The 20030-nt window shown below is 37.9% G+C and overlaps 1 protein-coding gene across 6 annotated transcripts in view; it reads right to left on the minus strand.

Moving 5' to 3' along the window:
* Positions 1-20030, minus strand: part of LOC137126954 (plasma membrane calcium-transporting ATPase 1-like) — a 90466-nt gene that overhangs the window by 34779 nt on the left and 35657 nt on the right. For 4 of the 6 annotated variants that reach the window (XM_067503172.1, XM_067503168.1, XM_067503166.1 and 1 more), the window contains exons 3-7: positions 8924-9121; positions 8284-8541; positions 7778-7903; positions 7265-7390; positions 2464-2499 (exon numbers count right to left, since the gene is read on the minus strand). In XM_067503172.1, the coding sequence (XP_067359273.1) occupies positions 2464-2499; positions 7265-7390; positions 7778-7903; positions 8284-8541; positions 8924-9121 (744 nt within the window). The remainder of the gene's footprint in view (positions 1-2463; positions 2500-7264; positions 7391-7777; positions 7904-8283; positions 8542-8923; positions 9122-20030) is intronic. The other 2 variants (XM_067503170.1, XM_067503169.1) reach the window with 1 other exon arrangement.

Genomic DNA, 20030 nt, shown 5'->3' on the forward strand with positions numbered 1-20030 from the left:
GAAAAAGAGCAGAGAAAAAGCCTTTAAAGTACATGTACAATAAAGGAATTCATACATATATATATATATTTAGCAACAACTGTAATAACGCATGGGCAATGGGGAGAATTACTCCTTATGCTGCCTAATACATAGCCCTGCTAAGTTTTCAAGTGCAGCACACTATCATACAGTTATGCAAAACCAAAAAAACATGAGCTAAAAGATGATAAAATTTCTGTATCTGCAAAACTATGCAAAGCTTGTGTGTCTTCTCTACAGAGCCAGAACGCTTAAGCTTAATAAAGGTCTTTCAGCAGGTTTTGTTCCTAATGTGTTTTTAGTGTAAGTCACGTAACTGCAGCTCCATTTATGAAAAATTTCTGTGTGCAAAAGACTGATGATCCCCCAAGAGCACAGTGTGTGTGTGTGTGTGTGTGTGTGTGTGTGTGTGTGTGTGTGTGTGTGTGTGTGTGTACTTTAAGAAGCATTCTGCAGCAGACGCTCAAACCATGGGAGGTCGGGTGGAAGGGAGCTCTGTATGTGTGTGCATGAATGTGTTTTTGTGTGTGTTGAGACAGCTTGCGCAGGAAGTCGGACATGTGCTGGATAACACAAGACATGGAGGATAGTTTGCTGGTCGATTTTAGAGGTTACAGCGATGGCATTATCAACACACATTCAAACAGAGAAACTGTAAAATATTAAATATTTAAAGGCACTGAAGGAGCGCTTGTTATAAGAATAGCATCACACAACAATGACACCTTGGGGGTCAGACTAGTATAGTATTGCAGCATGTTTGTGACTACCATTGATAGGATTTGTATTTGTCTTGACAACTGCACAGAACAGAATTGTTTTTAATCAAAAAAAAATAAAAATAAAAATTTAGCTTTTAGATTACACTATTAGACTAACAACATTTCAGCAAATAAAGGCAAATGGCAAGTCACAGTTTCCCAAAGATCAACTTATTTTAATTTATCCAGATTTCAGTTACCATCACAGAGGATCAAACATATCTGTAAATATGAAAAGCTAGAACCATTGTTGTCCTCTTAAAAAACAACTTTATCAAAGAGTTTCTCATTAACTCAGAAATTAACTATAAATTAAATGATCATCTTAATCAGAATCAGAAAGGCTTAAAAGAGACTGTTTATTGACAAGCCATTTTCCCCCCAAATAAAACTAAACTAAGGACGTCCCCCTTAAGCTTTTTCGACTAATATTTCATCAAGTATGCACATTACACTTAAGTAACGGCTGTATGTACTGTACTTAGCTATCTACTTATAAAAATGTAAAAGAAGTTTTGCAAATATTTGATTATGCCAGCATTAGCATCTCAAATCAAAGCTACACTAAGTGGCTGAGATGGACAAAATACATTCAGTTCAGGAGCAGCCTTGTTGGCCCATAAAGATCTTTTACAATAGGCAGAGATTTGTACAGGTAGAGATTCTTAGAAATGACTTGGGTTAGACTTTACTGCATTTTATTTTACATTGTTGGGGGATAAGCTGTGCCAGACACCAGACCAACAAAGACGGTCTGGTATCTGGCAAAGTAATGAAAACAAATTCTGTGAATCACAGGTCTTAATATTTTATTAATGATACTCAGACCTGTTATGGCAACACCCAGTAATTTAAATGAACTAGGTTTAGGCTAGAAAATGGCAAACATAACTGAGACCCTAGGAGCTCTTATCTTAATACATGTGTTCTCAATCGTAACAAAGGTACTATAGGCCATATAAAGATCTAGATATAAAAATCTAAACCTTTTAACTCTTTTTATCTTAGCGAGCATTAGCTACTGGAAGATAAAAGACAAAAACTGAAATGATGTATGGGCACATAAGACATATAACATCAATAACATGCTTTTAAAACTGGAAGTAGTGCAACAAATCATTTTTTAGGTTTATGTTTGTTTACGTGATTTAATGATTTTAATGTCTCTGCTGGATAGCTGGAAATGATCACGTTAGCTACTTAGGTTAGTTAGACATGAGTAAAAGCGCAATGAGCACATGAGTAAATTAGAGTAAGAGGTTATTGTGCATCAGTGTGGATAATAGCAAACATGCAAAAACATCAAGCACAATATATAATAAAGTTTTCTCAAATGATGTTTATTTGCCGGCAACAACCGTTTTTATGTGCTAAAAATGTTCTATCATGCCATCAGAGCGAAGCCAAAAATACAACTCTACAATAGCCTTGTGACAGCTACTGTAACGATCGTGGATGCTGTGATTGGCTGTCAAAGACCTGAAGGTTGAGAGTTGCACCCTTTGACAGGTAAAGCAAGGCGAGAGAACGTCCCCCTTTTTACAGCAGTGAGAGAGAGAAATAGAGATAGAAAGATGGACTGGACACTCCCCTCCTGTTGCTGGGTGGAGGGTAAGGAGGGGGTGAGTAACAGAGAGGACGGAGGGACAGAGAGGGACAGATGGATGAATGGAGGGGTTACCTTTGTTGCGATTTTCGGGGGGTCCTTGTTTTTTACCTGTTCGGACAGAGAGAGAGGGCGGAATGCTGATAAGATGGCTCAAAGGAAAAATAAGATCAAATCAAACTGAAGGAGAACACAAAGTTCAAACTGATAAAAACCCACAGGTGTGTGTGTGTCGTGTGTGTGTTGTGGGCAGGAATGGACCAATCAGAGGGGAGAGACACAACTTCCTGCAGCGGAGAACCATGGGCCACAATGTTTTACAGCAGAGCTGATCAATTTATTAGTAATCATAACTCATAATTAAAATTTTCAATGCAACTTTAAGCAATAATGTGTTAAACAAATACACAATTTTTATAGTGATGTAAATGGTAAATGGTTTGCACTTATATAGCGCTTTTCTACCTATTGGGACTCAAAGCGCTTTACACTGCTTCTTATTCACCCATTCACACTCACAATCACAAACACTCATACAACAATGGGGGAGCCAACACTGGCCAACACTCACCAGGAGCAATTAAGTTGGGGTTCAGTGTCTTGCTCAAGGACACTTCGACATGTGACCGGAGGAGCCGGGGATTGAACCAACAACTGTGAGATTGGTGGACAACCGCTCTCCCTTCCTGCCACAGTCGCCCGATGTCACACACACCAACATTTGTAAATGTTTGCATTACCTGCACTAAACATTATACTTAACATGTATTTCATAGCCAAGTTTTGTATTTGATTTTGCTTTGTTGTGCATAATGGTTGTTGTGTATAATGACTTCTTTTAGAGTTTTCATGTTGTATATCTGTACTGGTTTATATTATGTGTATAAAAATCTTTACAATCTTCATCATTTATTACTCAATGCAATACACACTGGAGCTTCATTTATTTTTACATATTTAAGATTGCTGTAATTGTTAAAAACATTCTTTAACAATTACAACAAAAACAATTCCCCCCTCTAGAGCCACTAGAGGGGGGAATGCTGGTTGGGCTAGGACCGTGGTTAAAACCGACATGTCTCAACAACTGCCAACTTGACTGGCCTGAAAAGGGGTAGAGATATTTATGGCACCCAGGGGTACTTTAACAATACTGCCAAAATACATCTCACACCATCAGTAGACCAAAAATATTATTTGTCCAATTTTTAATTACTAAATAGCAGCAGATATTAGAACATTTGTATCATCCTCAGCTAGACATAGCAGGTATTCAGCCAATGTTACCATGCTAACACTTGGCAAACTTTTTTTTTGTATATTAGCCCTATTATTGTGAGTGACTAGTGTGAGCTTGTCATCTCTATACAGTTTAGTCCTTAACAAAAGGCAGGGAATCAAACATTTGTAACTTTATTAAATGTGAGTTACAGTGGCTCTGAACTGGATGGTTATATGAGAAAGACAGTGCTTTAAAAATGTTATTCCAGCTTAAACATTACCGCAAAATCTATAGGAAAAAACTACAAATGACGGGTTGAGGTGGTTGGAGTTACTGATTCAGCTGTTTATCTTTCCTTCACACATCTGTACTCTTGTTTAGGGCTGTGTGCTTATGTAAAAGAGGATCTTAACACGTAACAACGTGTGCTGATCAGACATCTGACAGTGTGTGACAGGTGCAAGTCGGCTGCGTTTTCCTCCGCAGGGACATTAACTTCCTGTTGTCTTAAGACAAAGGAGGTTTGGCAAGGTCGTCACACCCCAAAAACACACACACACACACACACACTCTCTCTCTCTTTATTATTCCACTGGTGGTTTATGATTGATGACGGCCAGTGAACTGCTGCGTGTATGTGTTTGTGTTTGCCTCACTATGTGAGGACTCTTAGGCCTGTAATGTAAGATAATCAATGGGTGTGACTTGACAAGAATGCATAAGTGTGTGTGTGTGTGTGTGTGTGTGTGTGTGTGTGTGTGTGTGTGTGTGTGTGTGTGTGTATTTGTGTGTGTATATATTGAGGCAGATTGATGCAGCCATGTGTGAAAGTAAAATCTGCTGTTAACAGAACACAATAGACCCATGTGTTTTTGTACTGCTACCTTTGTGATGGTCGATTAAAGACTTGGTGGGTGTGGACAATATTCAAAAGCAAAGACATTTTGTCTGGTCTTAAATTCTTCTGAAGGCAGCTTTAAGTGTTCATGTTTGTTTCTTTTTAGGATTATGTCTAGGATTAAGTTTAGATTCCAGCTATGATTAGTGCCTGGTGAAGGTACACTGAGGTGTCTCAAAAGGGTATAAATCATTAAAGCTCACTTCTGAAAAACCTTGTGGTTCTCCTCATTTGGAATTCATTACCATTTTGGTTTTTGAACTAAGTGACTGGAGGCCAAAAATGTGAAACATTAGCGTCTCTCTCCGCTGAGCAGGTACATTCGGCCAGTTCACAATGAATGCCTGACAAACTCAAACTTTAGCCAATAAAACAAATGATCAGACACAAAAAAACTAAAGAAAAAAGACATGAGTAAAAGGGGGTTAGCATGTTCACAAGCAAATCATAAGCAATAAAGACTGCAGAAGCCTGTTGGTTTACATCAAACTGCTCTGCGATAGTAACAGGATCATCTGGACTTTGGCTTTTGAAGGGTTCCACTTCAAAACTCAACTGTTTTCAAGCAGGGAAAGAAGCATTACAATTTTTTTTAGCTGAATATAGTCGGCATCAAGTGGCACAAATAAATGAGACCATGATGTTTGTTCATTCTGCTCCACTGCATTTCAGTGGGAAATATTGGACTTTCTACTCCATTATTCCTTTTTGGCAGCTTAAACTACAAGGTGCTTTGCAGGTGCTGACTCATACAGGGGCACTGCTCATTAGAGTTCTATACGGACATTATATCTAAATTATTTAAAAAGCACATGTGAGGATCGATTAGAGCAACGGTTGTGTGATGACCAAGGCAACAGCCCCCGGTAATGTTAGAAACCTATTGTTGGTAATTTAATAGGGTTATGAGATGATTAGTCAGTACTGGGGATTTTAAAAAATAAAATTAATGTCAAATGTATACTATTAGCTTCCCTGATGACCACTGTTACAGATGGCACCACGTTATAAACAATAATAAAAAAAAATAATTATGCAATGTTAAGGAGCAGCGTTGGCCATAATTTATTACTAGTAACGGATGAAATTATAATTTATACTAGCGTTTCCCAGTAGCGTAAAGGGGTCCAAATACATTTTCTTAACAATTTTGCAGTTACTCCCTTCCAAAAACAACTTGTTACAAAGTTACTTTTGCTGTCACCACAGAACTTGCACCCGACACCCTAAGCAGCTACATTCTGCAGCAGGAAATATTCCCATTGCTTTGATTTTGTTGGGACGAAAGGTGATAAGAACATTATGGTAACATGTAAATTCAGTGCAAGTAATGGTAATATTCTTTCCACTGCGGTAAAAACATGACCGCAAACCTTTCGGGAAAAAAAAACAGCAAAACAATGTGATGCTTGTGGAGATACACCCCAACAATGAGCCTTTGCAGAGGACAGCTTTAAGCCCTCATAAACAACTAAAACTGCATTCTAATCATCGACAGCAGGCTACAACAAGTAACAAAGAACCCATTTCCACTACTGACTCTCCGTCTTTCAGACCCTAACCCTTCGGGTGAGGAATATAACAAGTAATGCGACAAGTTACTTTCGAGAGGGCGTAATAACCACAGTAATAATATTAAATTTTGACAGCGTAATGACTAATATATTACATTTTTGAGTAACAAGCCCAACACTGTTAAGGACTAAAAATCTTACAGTATAGAAATCAGCTGCAACATTAGCTACATTTTAAACCTCAATGCATCAATAACTAGAATTCAATAATACAGTTTTGAGTGAGTATTTTCACTTTTCCCACTTATGTACATATCTACATGCACTTTTGCACACCTTTGTACTTAACGTTTTATAAATGTTAGTTGAATTATATATTTAATTGTTAAACATTTGCTTAGAGTATTTCTACCCTGTGTCACTGATGTTTTGACATTTGTGTGCAGATGATATGTTTAATGTTTAAAACTAATTTTAGCCGCACGGAAGGGTCCTGAATAAAAATCTATTGAATGATTCATACAGTGATTTTCTGCATCATGTAATCCTGCACAACAGTCTGAAGCTCAAGCTAAGAGGTCCCAGATAAAGTTAGCATCCTTACTAGTTGTCAAAACAATTAATGCACAAGTCATAGGAATCAAGGAGTAACTTTTTTTTCTTTTTGTCAGTGCAGTAGTTCAGTATAATAATAAAAAAAAAAAAGATCAGATCTATTTCTTTCAGAGATAGTTAATATATAATCTTAACCAACGCTATGCCAGATAAATGGCAAAAAATGTGACAAACATTGACAGGCCTGCCAAGCGTAGTAATTGATGCTAAGCTGCAAATGGACAATGACTGTTTGGAGTGGGATTTAGAAAACAGGTCAACTCATCTGTGGTCTCATTTATTCGCATTTGTGTTCAGATTAAGGTAAATAATGTTAAGAAAAAAAAAAACTCCAGTTAGACCCTTCAAACAGCTCTGTTGTTACCAACCCAAACTACATGAACTCGTCCTGCTGACAGATTTGGCTAGTATAACAGCAGAAACTTTAAATCAACGCCATGAAGTGCAAATATTTCCAATCTCCACTGTTCAAATAGTAGAGTAGAAATATGCAGAAGCTGACACAATAATAGCCATGTTTCTAGCCAAACTTTACTCTCAATATATGTATATGTGTTGTTTTTTTTCTTTGGCAATCATACTTCCCGCCCCCCAGTCCTGCACTACAGGATTTGTCGCAAGTCTTACTTTTCTTGACCTTCTTCTCTTCATCATTCTCGCCAGCACCCAGCAGAGTAAAGATGATCCCAGTTTGGGAGTTGAGGCCAACGGCAGACACCACCATCCTGCCTGATCCCTCCATCACGTGAGTCCCTGTGGAAGAATTACCAGTTCTGGATTAAGCTATCAGTCAAAACTAAAATCTGTTATTTTGATAAATCCTTATCAAATTATTCATGGTTTGGTCCGTCTATTCTTTTCTCCAGTTGCGCGACTGAATTGAAGTTTTATATGTATGCTCTGCTTTGACAGATTGTACATTTATTTTCTACTTTTACAGGTTGGTAAGCAGAAGGTAGCCCCAGGTTTAACACTAAATTGTATGAGATAAGACTTTGCATGCAGAACTACGTTAAAGAAAATGACATGATCTGGAAAAGTTACGAGTAATGTATATATGAGCAGAATCAATTCAAACCAGAATTATGAATTTTTAAGGAACATTGTATGTGTTTCTCATTTGAATGAGCAGGAACTTACCGGACAGCAGCATGGGATCCTTCTCTAAAGACTTGCGCACCTGGTCAGATTCTCCAGTCAGAGAGCTCTCATCAATCTTCAGGTCATTGCCTTGGATAAGGATTCCATCAGCAGGCAGCAGGTCTCCTGCAAGTACAAAATCCAGAAGTTAGCAGGTCCTATACTGTACCAGTCTGCCCTGTAAAATGTAAAACATTCTTACACAGGCACTGCATTCAATTCATTTCTGGAAATTGCTTTTGTGTAACCCTTTTAGCAGTTTTTGTCCTCCTTAAACTTTGAGCAGGAGTCACATCTCAACACATGTCCAAAATGTTCAGTTATTCATATATGTGTAGCAATAAAGCAAATATAAGTTATATCTATATTTAGGCAAAAAAAAAAAAGGTCAATAGAGTATATGTCTGTTTGTTTGCATGTATACAGAAAAGACCATCCCATTCCTTTTAGGTTTATCTACGAAGCAGTTATTACAGATTTGATTTCTTTCATCTGTGGTCTCGTACCGTATTTGATCTGAGCAATGTCCCCTGTCACAATTTCAGCCACAGGAATCTGGATGACCTGGCCTTTGCGGATGACGGTAAACTTTTGTTCCTGCTCGATGCGACTCTGCAGCCCGCGGAATTGCTTCTCCTTAGACCAATCATTGAAGGCTGTTACCAAAACCACAATGATGACAGAAAACAGGATGGCGGCTCCTTCAATCCAGCCAGCCTGGGACTCTCCCTCATCCTCTACTCCGGCTGAAGCTTGGCCACATGCTGGAAGAGTACATTTGCTCAGATTTAATAATTTTAGATAAATATGTCACCTTTGTCAAAATAATATGTATATATACTTTTTTCCCCTCATTCTGTGTATTGAATAAACACTATTCTTTCTGTTTGCCTGTGAGATAAATATATTATTTTTAAAAATATTAATGTTGCTGATAAATAGACACATGAAAACAAAATAATAATTAAGATATTAAATTAAATAAATGAAAACAATTAAGTAAATACAAATACATAAGAAATCAACTTAAATATTTAGAGGTTTGAAATACTGGGAAAATGGCACAATGCAAAAACATCCCATGTTACTAAAACTCAATTCATTATTCTTTCTACTTGCCAGATTTCAGACTACGACTGTACTGACCTTCACTGTCACCGCCTGGTGGATGGTAGAAGGAAAGGCCCAGTGAGATGATGGCAGCGATTTCCAGGATGATGAGCGTGACATCCTGCAGAGCCTCCCAAACCAGCTGCAGAAATGTCTTGGGCTTCTTGGGGGGTATGAAATTCTTTCCAAATGCTGCATGACGTTTCTCAAGATCGACAGGGTTCCCAGACAGACCTGCACACACAAACACAAGATATCAATATTCACGTGAAGACAGAAAACCTTTCTAAATGCAAGCCAAAAATAAATATATAAATAAGAGTGAATCATTGCAACACAGCCAAATAAATAAATAAGTCGCACTTGAGTCACACTTAATACTCTTTGACACTGAGAAGTAAAAATCCAGGCCTTCTGAATAATACTGCGCAGCTGACACCACCCTGATTTGGCTAGAGTCACGGTGTTGTTTGAAATAATATTCAAACATAAGACATGACAAATGAGTGTCATGCGGGTGGAAGGATGCTAAGAGAAAAGGCCCATAATTAGGCAACATTTTTTCCATTGGAGGAAGGCTAACGATTAAAACAAGCAACAATATACACTGCACAGATACACTGCACTACACACACAACGTTGATTTTAAACTAAACAAAAAAAAAAAAAAAAGAGATACAACATGATGTGCTTACAGTATTGCACCATTTTGTATATTTTAAATATAGTCAATAAATTTTCCCCATGATAAAAATTGGACATTGAGATTTTAACTACTGTATAAAGTTGCATGATCATGTTTTTAAATATGCTGGTAACATGAACACGAGTCAACTACAGAACAAGTGTGTTGGAAAGTTCACACTTTGGAAGTGACTTAGGAGGAGCCATTTGTGAAATAGTGTGGCAACAAATTAGATCTGATTTAAAACATCTGGGATGTGCAAAATGCATCAGAAACCTGAACAGGCAAAGGATGTAAATACATCAAATGTGTCACACCACCGCCCCAATGTAAGAGGGTCATCATGGCGGATCCCAACAACAGCACAAACTCCTTGATTAAAGAAAGAACTTAAAATTTATCCTGTAAATTATGAGTATGGACTGAGTCCATTTTCCTATCACCCAGCCCTTAACTTGATTGCTTTAAAAGAGCACTGTTCACTGAACTGAACAAATGCAATGAATGAGTGATTTCTGACACTGCCAATATGCAAGAGTTGAATTACTATTAGAATTACCTCACATTGCTGCTCTTTCTTTTTGCCCTCTTACGGACCAAAGCATATATGTTTACTACATAATTACCCATACAGTAATTTTGACCACAGATTCTTGGCATGAAGCACACTGGCACTTATTTATCAATTTCTGGTGTAACTCATGTTATTGAAAACTCATTGTTTTTCTGCTTTGTAATCATGTTGTTTGATTGTGTTCATAAAGAACTGTCATCGCTCTAATTTTTACTGAATTCTGTGTAGCCTGACACATATCTTTGTGCCTAAGGGCAGAAGATGCACTATAGTTATGAAAAGATTTTCGCAGATTTCCATGAACAGTAATTTTGCAACATGACCTACTTTTGTTGCAGTGAAAGACTGCAGTCTTTCCATGTACAGGGTTTATATCAGTGAATCACCATAACAGATTTGCCACACCCAAAATGGATGTATTTTTTTTTTTAAGTTATGATCCCCTGCTTTCTCAGATGCAGTCATACATACTAGAAAAATAATCCTAATGACCAGTGAAGTATAAACAGCTATAAAAAGTTGTGTCGTTTTATCAGTTTAACTGAGTTCTGTATATTTAGTGCATCTCTAAATACCTCTCCAGGTTCCATTTGTGTGCTGACTGTTGACAAATATTTGTTTTAAAAGCTTTTAGAGCTTTGACAAGTTAACAAAAGGGTAAATATTGAAGAAAGGTAAAAAATAATAATTTTATTTCCTCTGTTAATCATCCTGTGATCATTAATGGTTATCTTGAGGTCTCGTATGTCAGTCTTGGCTTTCAGGTGTTTGTGTCTGTGTCAGTGATGGCAGCTTGAAGTAACCTCAACCCCCCCGATGTACAAACAATCTGTTGCCCCACTACAGCCAAACTGCTCCACGTCAACACAATACCATCTGATCAGGCCAGACCAGATCCCTCGGAAACTGCAATTTTGAAATCAAGAATAGAAAATAGCCAGATTAAATCTAAGAAAAATGTTTACTGATTGTGATTCTAAACTCAGATAACCAACTGTAATACAAAACAAAAAACTTAAGTACGAAGGTTTAAATACAATGTAAATGTACTGCAGAACGTAAAGAGAATAAAATGTGTGTGTGTGTGTGTGTGTGTGTGTGTGTGTGTGTGTGTGTGTGTGTGTGTGTGTGTGTGTGTGTGTGTGTGTGTGTGTGTGTGTGTGTGTGTGTGTGTGTGTGTGAGTGTGAGTGAAATGTTTTTTTTTTGCAAAGTCTCGAAGCAAAATTTTTTACAATACTCTGTATAACAAAGACCAAACAATATTTGTGAGTTATTGATTTCAGAGCTGTGGCTGTCGCCAGCAGCGGCTCATATCTTACTGATCAATCATAAATACTATGAAAACAACTCGATTTCTTTCAACACAGATTCTTACAAGGGAGCAGAGCTGGAGGAATTTATCTTTAGAGCTCCTTCCTTCCTTTCATAACTGGGTGAAAATTAAACACAATTTGCAGTTTATTAATTTATTAACTATGAAGAATGATGAGCTCATATTCACTCTCTTTTATCCAAAGGATTTTCTGAGCTGAGCTCATCAGCCAGAAGGACCTTGTTAACCTAAACTTTACTAAATTCTTTATTGTGGTTCACAGGGATGGCACTGAATGAGTTCTGACACTCTGCTTTTTTAATATAATGTTTACTTTCAAATTATTTTTTTTTCCTATTAAAGTAAAGCTCAAACATCTGTGACTTCCTCAGCATGGCTGTGTGGGCAGCAACATGGCTGCTGTGGATTCTTGGTGGAGTTGGGAGATGTGCAGGGGAACGTGATCTGAATGTCAACAGACTGCACTGCCAGGATCTCTTAGGAAGGAAGACTCTGCAGGTCAGCACGAACATGAGCTCAGACATGTTTCTGTCCTCATATGTATTAATAATGGCCTCTTATTCTACCTCAGTGATTCTCTCCAGACAGACTGAATGAGGAGTTCCCCTCTTTCTCCACCTACTCATGACACCTCTCCATTTATCTCCCTTTTCTTTGCATGCACAAATTTGAAAAAACTACCCAATACCAGAAAGGGCAGTTCCTACTTTCCGTCTGCTCTCGGACGGACACCTCTATTTGCACCGCATGTAAGGTTATGCCTTCAAGGAAAAATATGCAAATATTGCAAATATGCACCAATATGATTACATCCTCCAAACAGTAGGAAGAGCTATTTAGCTTGTTGTACTTTACTTTTTCATTTTGTTTAGTCAATTAAAAAAAAACAAAAGCAGTGTGTACATGCACAACTATTTAACCCTATTTATTAAAGTGTATACTTATGTTGTTATTAAAAATATATTACAATTTTCAAGAGTCTGAAAGTTGCCTCATTAAAATAAGGAAAGATGATGGTTACCATGGAGGAGCAGGGGTCAGTAAAGCAAAGCAAAGATGCTATGTTCTGCATAATTTTAAGGTTATGTTTTTATTATGAGTCTAAAATGGTTGTGGATTTTTTTACAACTACTTAATCCTATAATAGGACTTTATGCAGCATTTCTTGACTTCTATATGAATCGGTACATTATATAGCACCTTCCCATGACTCCAACCTTCTGGTACCTTGCAACTGGGCCAACAGAGCATTGAAAAACCTTCACAGCTAACCTGAGCCATTGAGGAACTATTTTCTGAGCATGCTGTCTGAAAACGAAGGTGTGTTTAGGGACTAAAACATGAATAGATGTAGGTGTGTAGGATTTTTGGGAATGGCTTGGGAGGATCCAGAGAAAGTCACTTGAAGCCACTGAAAAGCAGTGAGAAAGTCTTGTGACAGAGTCGACAGAACACAGAGACACAATTTTGAGATTTTGTTTTGCACCTTTTTTTCTACGTAGGAGGTCGTCTGGAACTTTGCAGCTGTTTAACACGAGCCCCATAGGCAGTTAAAGCTGCAGAATTAGAGTCACAATCCAACCAGAATGTGAAATACTGATGCTGTGCCAAAACACGAGCCCCCCCCCAAACTTTAAGATTTAAATTGGGAAAAGCATGATTTACATGCAATTTAGATATAAATGATGTGATCGTTCACATGTTAGAAACTTCTGAACTACTTTTTATAAGATGAATGTTGGGTTTTTATTAAATTTCCTCAATTTTGACAATAGACAAGGTCACATGAGGTAAGATGAAATAAAAAGGGGGAGACATGACATGAAGTGATGAGGGGTGGTGCTATGAAATAATGTGAGACTAAAAGGAGTAATTGAGATTAGATGAGATGAGGTTGGAGAAGGCAGTAAATGACATGAAGTGAGATAAAATATAGTAAGATGAGGTGAGGCGATTTTAGGATGGAGCAGGGAAAACGGACGGTAAATTAATTTCAGAAATGAGGTTATCTAAAACAATAAAAAAAAAAAACTTCAACATGCCTGATTATCTCTGGTTTAGAAGTGAGGCAGAGGCAGCTTTAGGATATGCTGGCACGCAAACATGTTAAAAATACACCGGTTGTCAAAGTCATCATCGGCCATGTTTCATCACAGCGTGCTCCTGTCAAACTAAAATAAAGAAAAATAGAATCACAGAGCACCTTTACAGCCTGTTTGATCGATAGGAGATCGTTTTTTTTTTTCCTGGTTTAATGCTGTGTTTGTGAAGACTGGTTTCATCTGGTGCTTGGCATCGACTCGTCATGTTGGTGAACGTCCCTGTGGAGATGCAGATTAAAGCTCTGAGATGACAACAGTAACAGCAGAGCAGTTTGCCGCACACTAGACTGTCACAGTTGTTTATGAATTTCAGCTGCTAGTAGAAATGGACTTTATTGGTCCAAACAGAGGTCTCTTCCAATTCAGAGCTTTATCAGCCATCATGCAGCTTTTTCCTCCACATGCACACACAGTTTTCACTTTCATTTATTCTCCCTCTGACATTTTAAACTACAACAGCGGGTATTTAATGTCCAGTCTTATTGCTCATACATTCTGATGCCTACTACAAACACAGAGCACAGCTTTCTATATTAGCTGTGTGATTCATCCACCGTCTCCGTCTCCACCACCATCTTTTCTATCATCAACCTCCAGCGTCCTCTTCTTTCGCCGACAAATTCAGAATAAGTGATACTAACATCATGCTTCAGCCTCAGCTGTATCTCACTCACAACAGTTAGGGTGTAGGACAAAAAAAGATCTGAATGTTAGAGAACTCAACTGCATTCACAACAATAATAAATAAATATGAATTTAATTTGTAAAAGACATATCACAAGACATAATCAGGTCGGTAATTGTAAATGCAAACATAGATAAAGTGTAAGGACGGAACTCTCTTTATAAACTGCATGTCTGACATGTGACCATGTGGCCAGTTACCAAGGTAACACCTCTAGAAGCCATCCTCGCTGCTGGTCCACCCCTTCTATGAAAACACTAAACTAACCAGGCATTCATCTCGGTTATTATTACACTTCTACTGTAACAATCTATAATGTGTGCAGCAGTAAACATCCAACTAATTATTCCAGTAACTGTTCCTTTGAAAACTGCTCCGAACTCTACCACATGTCAATATCATATATTGTTTAATAACTTTTAACAACAGCTGTTCAGACTATTAAAAAAAAAAAAAAAAAAAAAAAAAAAAAAAAAAAAAAAAAAATCACACTTTGTTAAGTCTAGGTGTATCAAGACATAGGCACTAGAAACATGTATCTACCATCCCCTCTTTTCATGTCACAGGAATATTTTAACAAACATCTTTTTTTAAATTGTGTAGTAACTGAATAGTTTTCAATCTATGTCAAAGAATTTTGGGTATACCTGCACACACATGGTGCTAGAGAAACAAAAAGATGCTACGTCATTCAAATTACCATCTAGGTTATATTTAGAGATCACTGGATGTTTATTTTGCAGACAATTGGAGACTCAGCTCTCTGACTTGAATAACTCAAATTCATGACATGCAGTAACCGGACTAAATCAGATCTGCAGCCGATAGAAGAAAATAAATGTACACGAATTTCTAATTCCAAGTCTACACAGTGAGTGCATCAGCCATCCTCTGGATGTGTGCTGAAACCCTTTAACGGATTCAGGACATTGTCTCCTTTAAGGCAAACACGAAACCTTATTTCCTCCGTTTCTTATAATAAAAAGTGAAATAATTTTATTCTTCCTTTTGTTACGAGGACAGACCGAAGCATCTTGGTTGATGAAAATCTGATTTATCAGAAGGGGTCCAAAGGAGATAAATCTCCTTTTAATACTGTACAGACACTTAGATCCTTTGCTGCAGAATGATGCAATGCAATGAGCTTCATAAGTCCTGAGGCTTATGCTTTATCAAAGAGAAACCATTTCCATGCTAAAACAACACAGTATATTTCAGATGAAATGTTTTCAGCTCAGACTTTTCTGAAGTCTAGAGAGGCATTGTAAACAACTGGTAACGTTTTTTTATTTTTTATTTTTTTTTACAAGAGAAGTGGCAGGATGAAAAACCTGATAGAAAGAAAAAAGAAAACATGAAGAGGGCTGCATGTCTTGTTGTCTTTCTCCCTCTTGGTGATTGCTCAAAGGAGCATTCTGCTTCAACTGGCAGAGACATGGATGACCTGAGGCTCTGTGTGTGTGTGTTTAATTGTATGGCCAGCAGTGTGAGGACCAGTCTGAGGACAAGTTTGACTTTTATGCCATAGGAGTTGGGATATTTTGGTAAAGTGAGGACAGTCCTCACTTTCTTACACTGCCTGTGAGATATTTTTGGAGGGTCATGACTTGGCTTTAAGGATCAGGTTAGAATTAGATGTACTGTAGGTCAGGGTCAGGGTTAGAGCTATTTTGTTGTGCTGGCCAAGAAAGTGGAATGTTTTATAGCAATGAGTGTGTGCGTATGAATTACTTACAGTGAATAGGACTTGGGTGACACAGCGTTGTTCATTCATCTCACCATAGCCTTTGAGAAGATCCAACAACAAAGATCTGAACCACCAATTTCAGTTTGTTGTGTACGCCAAGGTAAAACGGATGCAGTGTCTTGCCATTAATCATCCCTTAAGTGTCCAGTGACTTTCTTTAAACTGCTGCGTCATGTTCATTAGCAGATTCCTGAAACACGTACTTCATTTCTCGACAAAGAATTCGTGTTCATTCTCATACAAAGCCAGTATTGAAAATAATGGCCAAGGTTCAAATAACAGCTAGGGGTGTGCCCACTACAAACAAGGTCACTAATAGCAGCAATTCATCATTGGAACAGTCATGTTCTACTCACTACTCAGCTGCTACACCCAGTACTATCAGTAGAAATTATATTTTCACACAAACAATGCCAGTCTTTCTTAATGTACACTTGAATTTGTTTATGTTCAAAGTCTGCCTACAAGTGAAGGCCAGAATTTAAAAAATCTGTAGGAAGTGTTGAGTTTCATTCATAGAAGTTTAGCAGCATTTGCAAGAGGAAGGCAGAAGGAACAGCTGGTGGGACGGCATTGATGGAATTTATGCTGTGAAATAAACATTACAATGATTTTTGTGAAACCACAGTGAAACATGGAAGATGCATGATGTTTACACTGATGAGATAAACTAGTAAAGTCCTGTTTCTAATATAAACCTCTCCCAAATAAAGTCCCGCCCCTGCCTGACACTATGGTCAGTGTATGTGCTTTCAGCTTCTTCACTGTGAGGATCTGCTGTTTTAAGCACATAATCTTAATTTCTTTTTCATCTGGTCTTTCATTGCAGGCACTTGCCTCTTTGGGCAAGTTCATTACTAACTAATGAAAACGGTTCCAGCAGCTGTGTCCTAAACACAAACATTTTATCTCTTTGTTTAATCAGTTTTATCTCTTCCCATGTTTAACGTGGTTTAATTCTGCATAAAGCTGAGCATCTTATCATGTGATGACACTGTCAGCAATGGTCTAAATCCATTTTCATTTGTCATCTCGAGAATCTGGATTTGTTTCTGAAGAGACCATCTCCTTTACGTGGAATATAAAATCGATGCTACAGAGGAAAAAAAACAAACAAACAAACAAAAAAAAAACAGACATCATCTCTTGTGTTGCAGGAATGTGCTGCTCTTCATTAACATTTTCTTAAAATAGTGATTTATTTTCAGGCATGTTTTTGAACCTATATTTAGCCCAAACCCTGTTTAAATAAAGTTGACACCTGGTTATGCGTCTCGTGCAACATAAAATACACTCAGGTTTTGTAAAAATGATGAGGAGGATGGTCATTGACCTCCAGAGAGCCAACAGACTGGTTCATCAGTGCACATTAAGCAGTGGGATACACAGCTGCAAGTGAACTCTGTGTGTGTGTGGACTAGGCCTCTTGAGAATTACAGGCGTCATTGTCTGCATTTGATTTGGAGCTGATTTTACTGAAAGTAAAAGCAGCTGAAGACGAAACACCTCATTATCACAGCTCGAACAGCAAGTCTGATACAGAAACACCGTTATAAATAACAGTGTAGACGCTCCAACTGCAAAGATTATGCCTCTGTAACTGAACTAATCACGTTAGCTACCTTTCAGCTGGACTGCAGATGGAACTTGAGGTTTTCTGTTGCGATTGAGGACATGAGAAACAACATTCATGCTCAGTTTCACTTCAGCACTGTTTACATAAATAAAAACAAGTCAAATTGTTGTGGAAATTTAGGTTAAGGTGAAAATCCGACAACCTCGGCGTGAAACTCAGGTTCCATGCAGGTTTCCGTTGTGTCAGTTACACACTCTTATCTGCACCGTATCTTTACCATGCAAATACCAACAGCACCAAATCTGAATTTTGAAACACTTTCCTTTTTAGTTGTATAGATTGGTAGTGAAGGCATTTTCTGCACCACTTTCAGATTTTTAGTAGAAAAAGTGAACGGGTACATTGTTTTTGAAGAAAGAGGTTTCAAAACATATCTTCTTATGGAGGGGTGCTGTCGACACCTCCTGTGAACAGCACAGGCGTCAATGCAGTGATATCTGACGTTACGGTTTCAGCAAGGCCTGTTCTAACCAACAGTTTCAAAGAAGTCTGTCTTGCAACTTCTTTTGTTGATGCAATTTGATAATGACTAATACCTGAAGGGCTTTAAAGAGGGTGACAGAGCAAAGCGCAAACAGGAAAAGAGCATAGCAGAGCAGGGAGATGGGAGGGTTGGACGGAGTAGAATGGACTGGCTTTGAGTCTCTTGGACTTATAAGATGCTTAAACCTACAGGAAACAGAGTTGTGGTGAGGTAATGTTGTTGTTTTTTTTTAATCACTAAAACAAATAAAGTGGCCAATTAGTCCTATTACCATCATCTAATCAATTAATTCACTTAAAACTGCATATGTAACAACACAAGCAGCTAATGTGGGCTCTTTTTCTGGTGTGACTAGTGCTAGGACTAACCCACCTTAGAGTAATAAAAGCTATTTTTCCTGTCTTTATATCAACATTACATAAATGCAGCATAAAACTCTCTGCTTCTGCAGCTTCATTTCTGACAAACTTTCAAAATCTGTCTCTTGACTTTATTTAACATAAGTGACATAATTGACAACATAAGTGATTCAAATGAATATTTATACAGTGGATACTTATTTATTGTCATACCTGATAAAAAACTGTTACATTAATAATGAAGTCACATTAGTTCACCATAGTTCACTGTAGTAGTCAATTATTGTGGTTGCCCTAAATCTTGCGCATAGTTTTCCCGTTTTTTTCTCTCCCTCCCTCTCTGAAGTGAAAATATAATTACACTTTCTTCATTAAAGTGAGTAATTTCTTGTGTGGAGGACACAACTACAGCTGTCCCCTGATTACTAAATGGAAAAGAGCAATGATCTATGGAGCCATTAGGGGAACGGGCTGGAACTAATTTCAATCCTGGAATGGAACGACGGCTGGAAACACGTGCACACACACGCGCACGCACACACGCAGAGGGATCAAAGGATGCAGCAGGGAGAGAGAAATGACAAACAGCAGCTTTGTCAGCCATTTTCTGGACTCACATGAAGCTCTTACTGAAATCCAAACCGATCATATTTCAACACAAAATAAGAAGTGTGTGAAGCAGAAATGTTTTCCTTTTTGTGTGAAGTCACATTTTAACCTATTGGTCTGTTTGTGTTTAAACTAAACCCAATTCACAATTTTGAAAGTCTACTCCAGTAGACAACCTCTTTGATGGTGAGAGGATTACGGTTAACTTTTTAAGATTTCACTAATAGATTTTTCTAATAAACAGCATTCATGTTAAATAGAGTGAAATACGACATTAATCATTGCTTACAATACAGTGCAATGCAGAGCAGATGACACACACCAAAACCTGAACAACAGCAGCTTATCTGCACCCAGACACAGAAATAGAAAGCTTGCTTTTTGTCATAGTTTACGCTCTTTGGAGCAGCTTTCCTAGTGTCTGCTGACGTCACGAGTAGCATTTAAGATTTAGTACCCAAAGTGGGAGTGTCCCAGATGTGAAACAAGATGTTCATTAAACTTCTGTGGTCCCCCTCTATAGCCATGACATTCAGGTCCTTTCTAGATTCAGTCCCCCGATAGCAAATTGCTTGTATTCATTAAGCCCAAAAGCTCACGACCTTGCCAGACAGTTAAGGTCCATCAGTGTTTACAATTACGTACACTTAAAAAGGTTACACTGAGCTTTCTCTAGAATAATGGCATCTTAACTGCTATAACAAGGTTTCTAAAAGAGTGCGCGTGCATAACAAAGCCTTGCAGACAGGGCAAGTAGTAAAATGAAGGATTGAAAGGAGACATCGTTAACAGAGCAATGTCATGTTATGTCCACCTAAACTGTTCGTTACAAATTGAAAAACAAAACGTGGCCCTTAGGAGTCAAATTAATTCCCTTTCCACAGTGGATTGTATTTACTTCTCACAATTTGCTCTGTGTAATGTTACT

This window comes from Channa argus, chromosome 5 (assembly GCF_033026475.1).
Source record: "Channa argus isolate prfri chromosome 5, Channa argus male v1.0, whole genome shotgun sequence".
Lineage (NCBI taxonomy): Eukaryota > Metazoa > Chordata > Actinopteri > Anabantiformes > Channidae > Channa > Channa argus.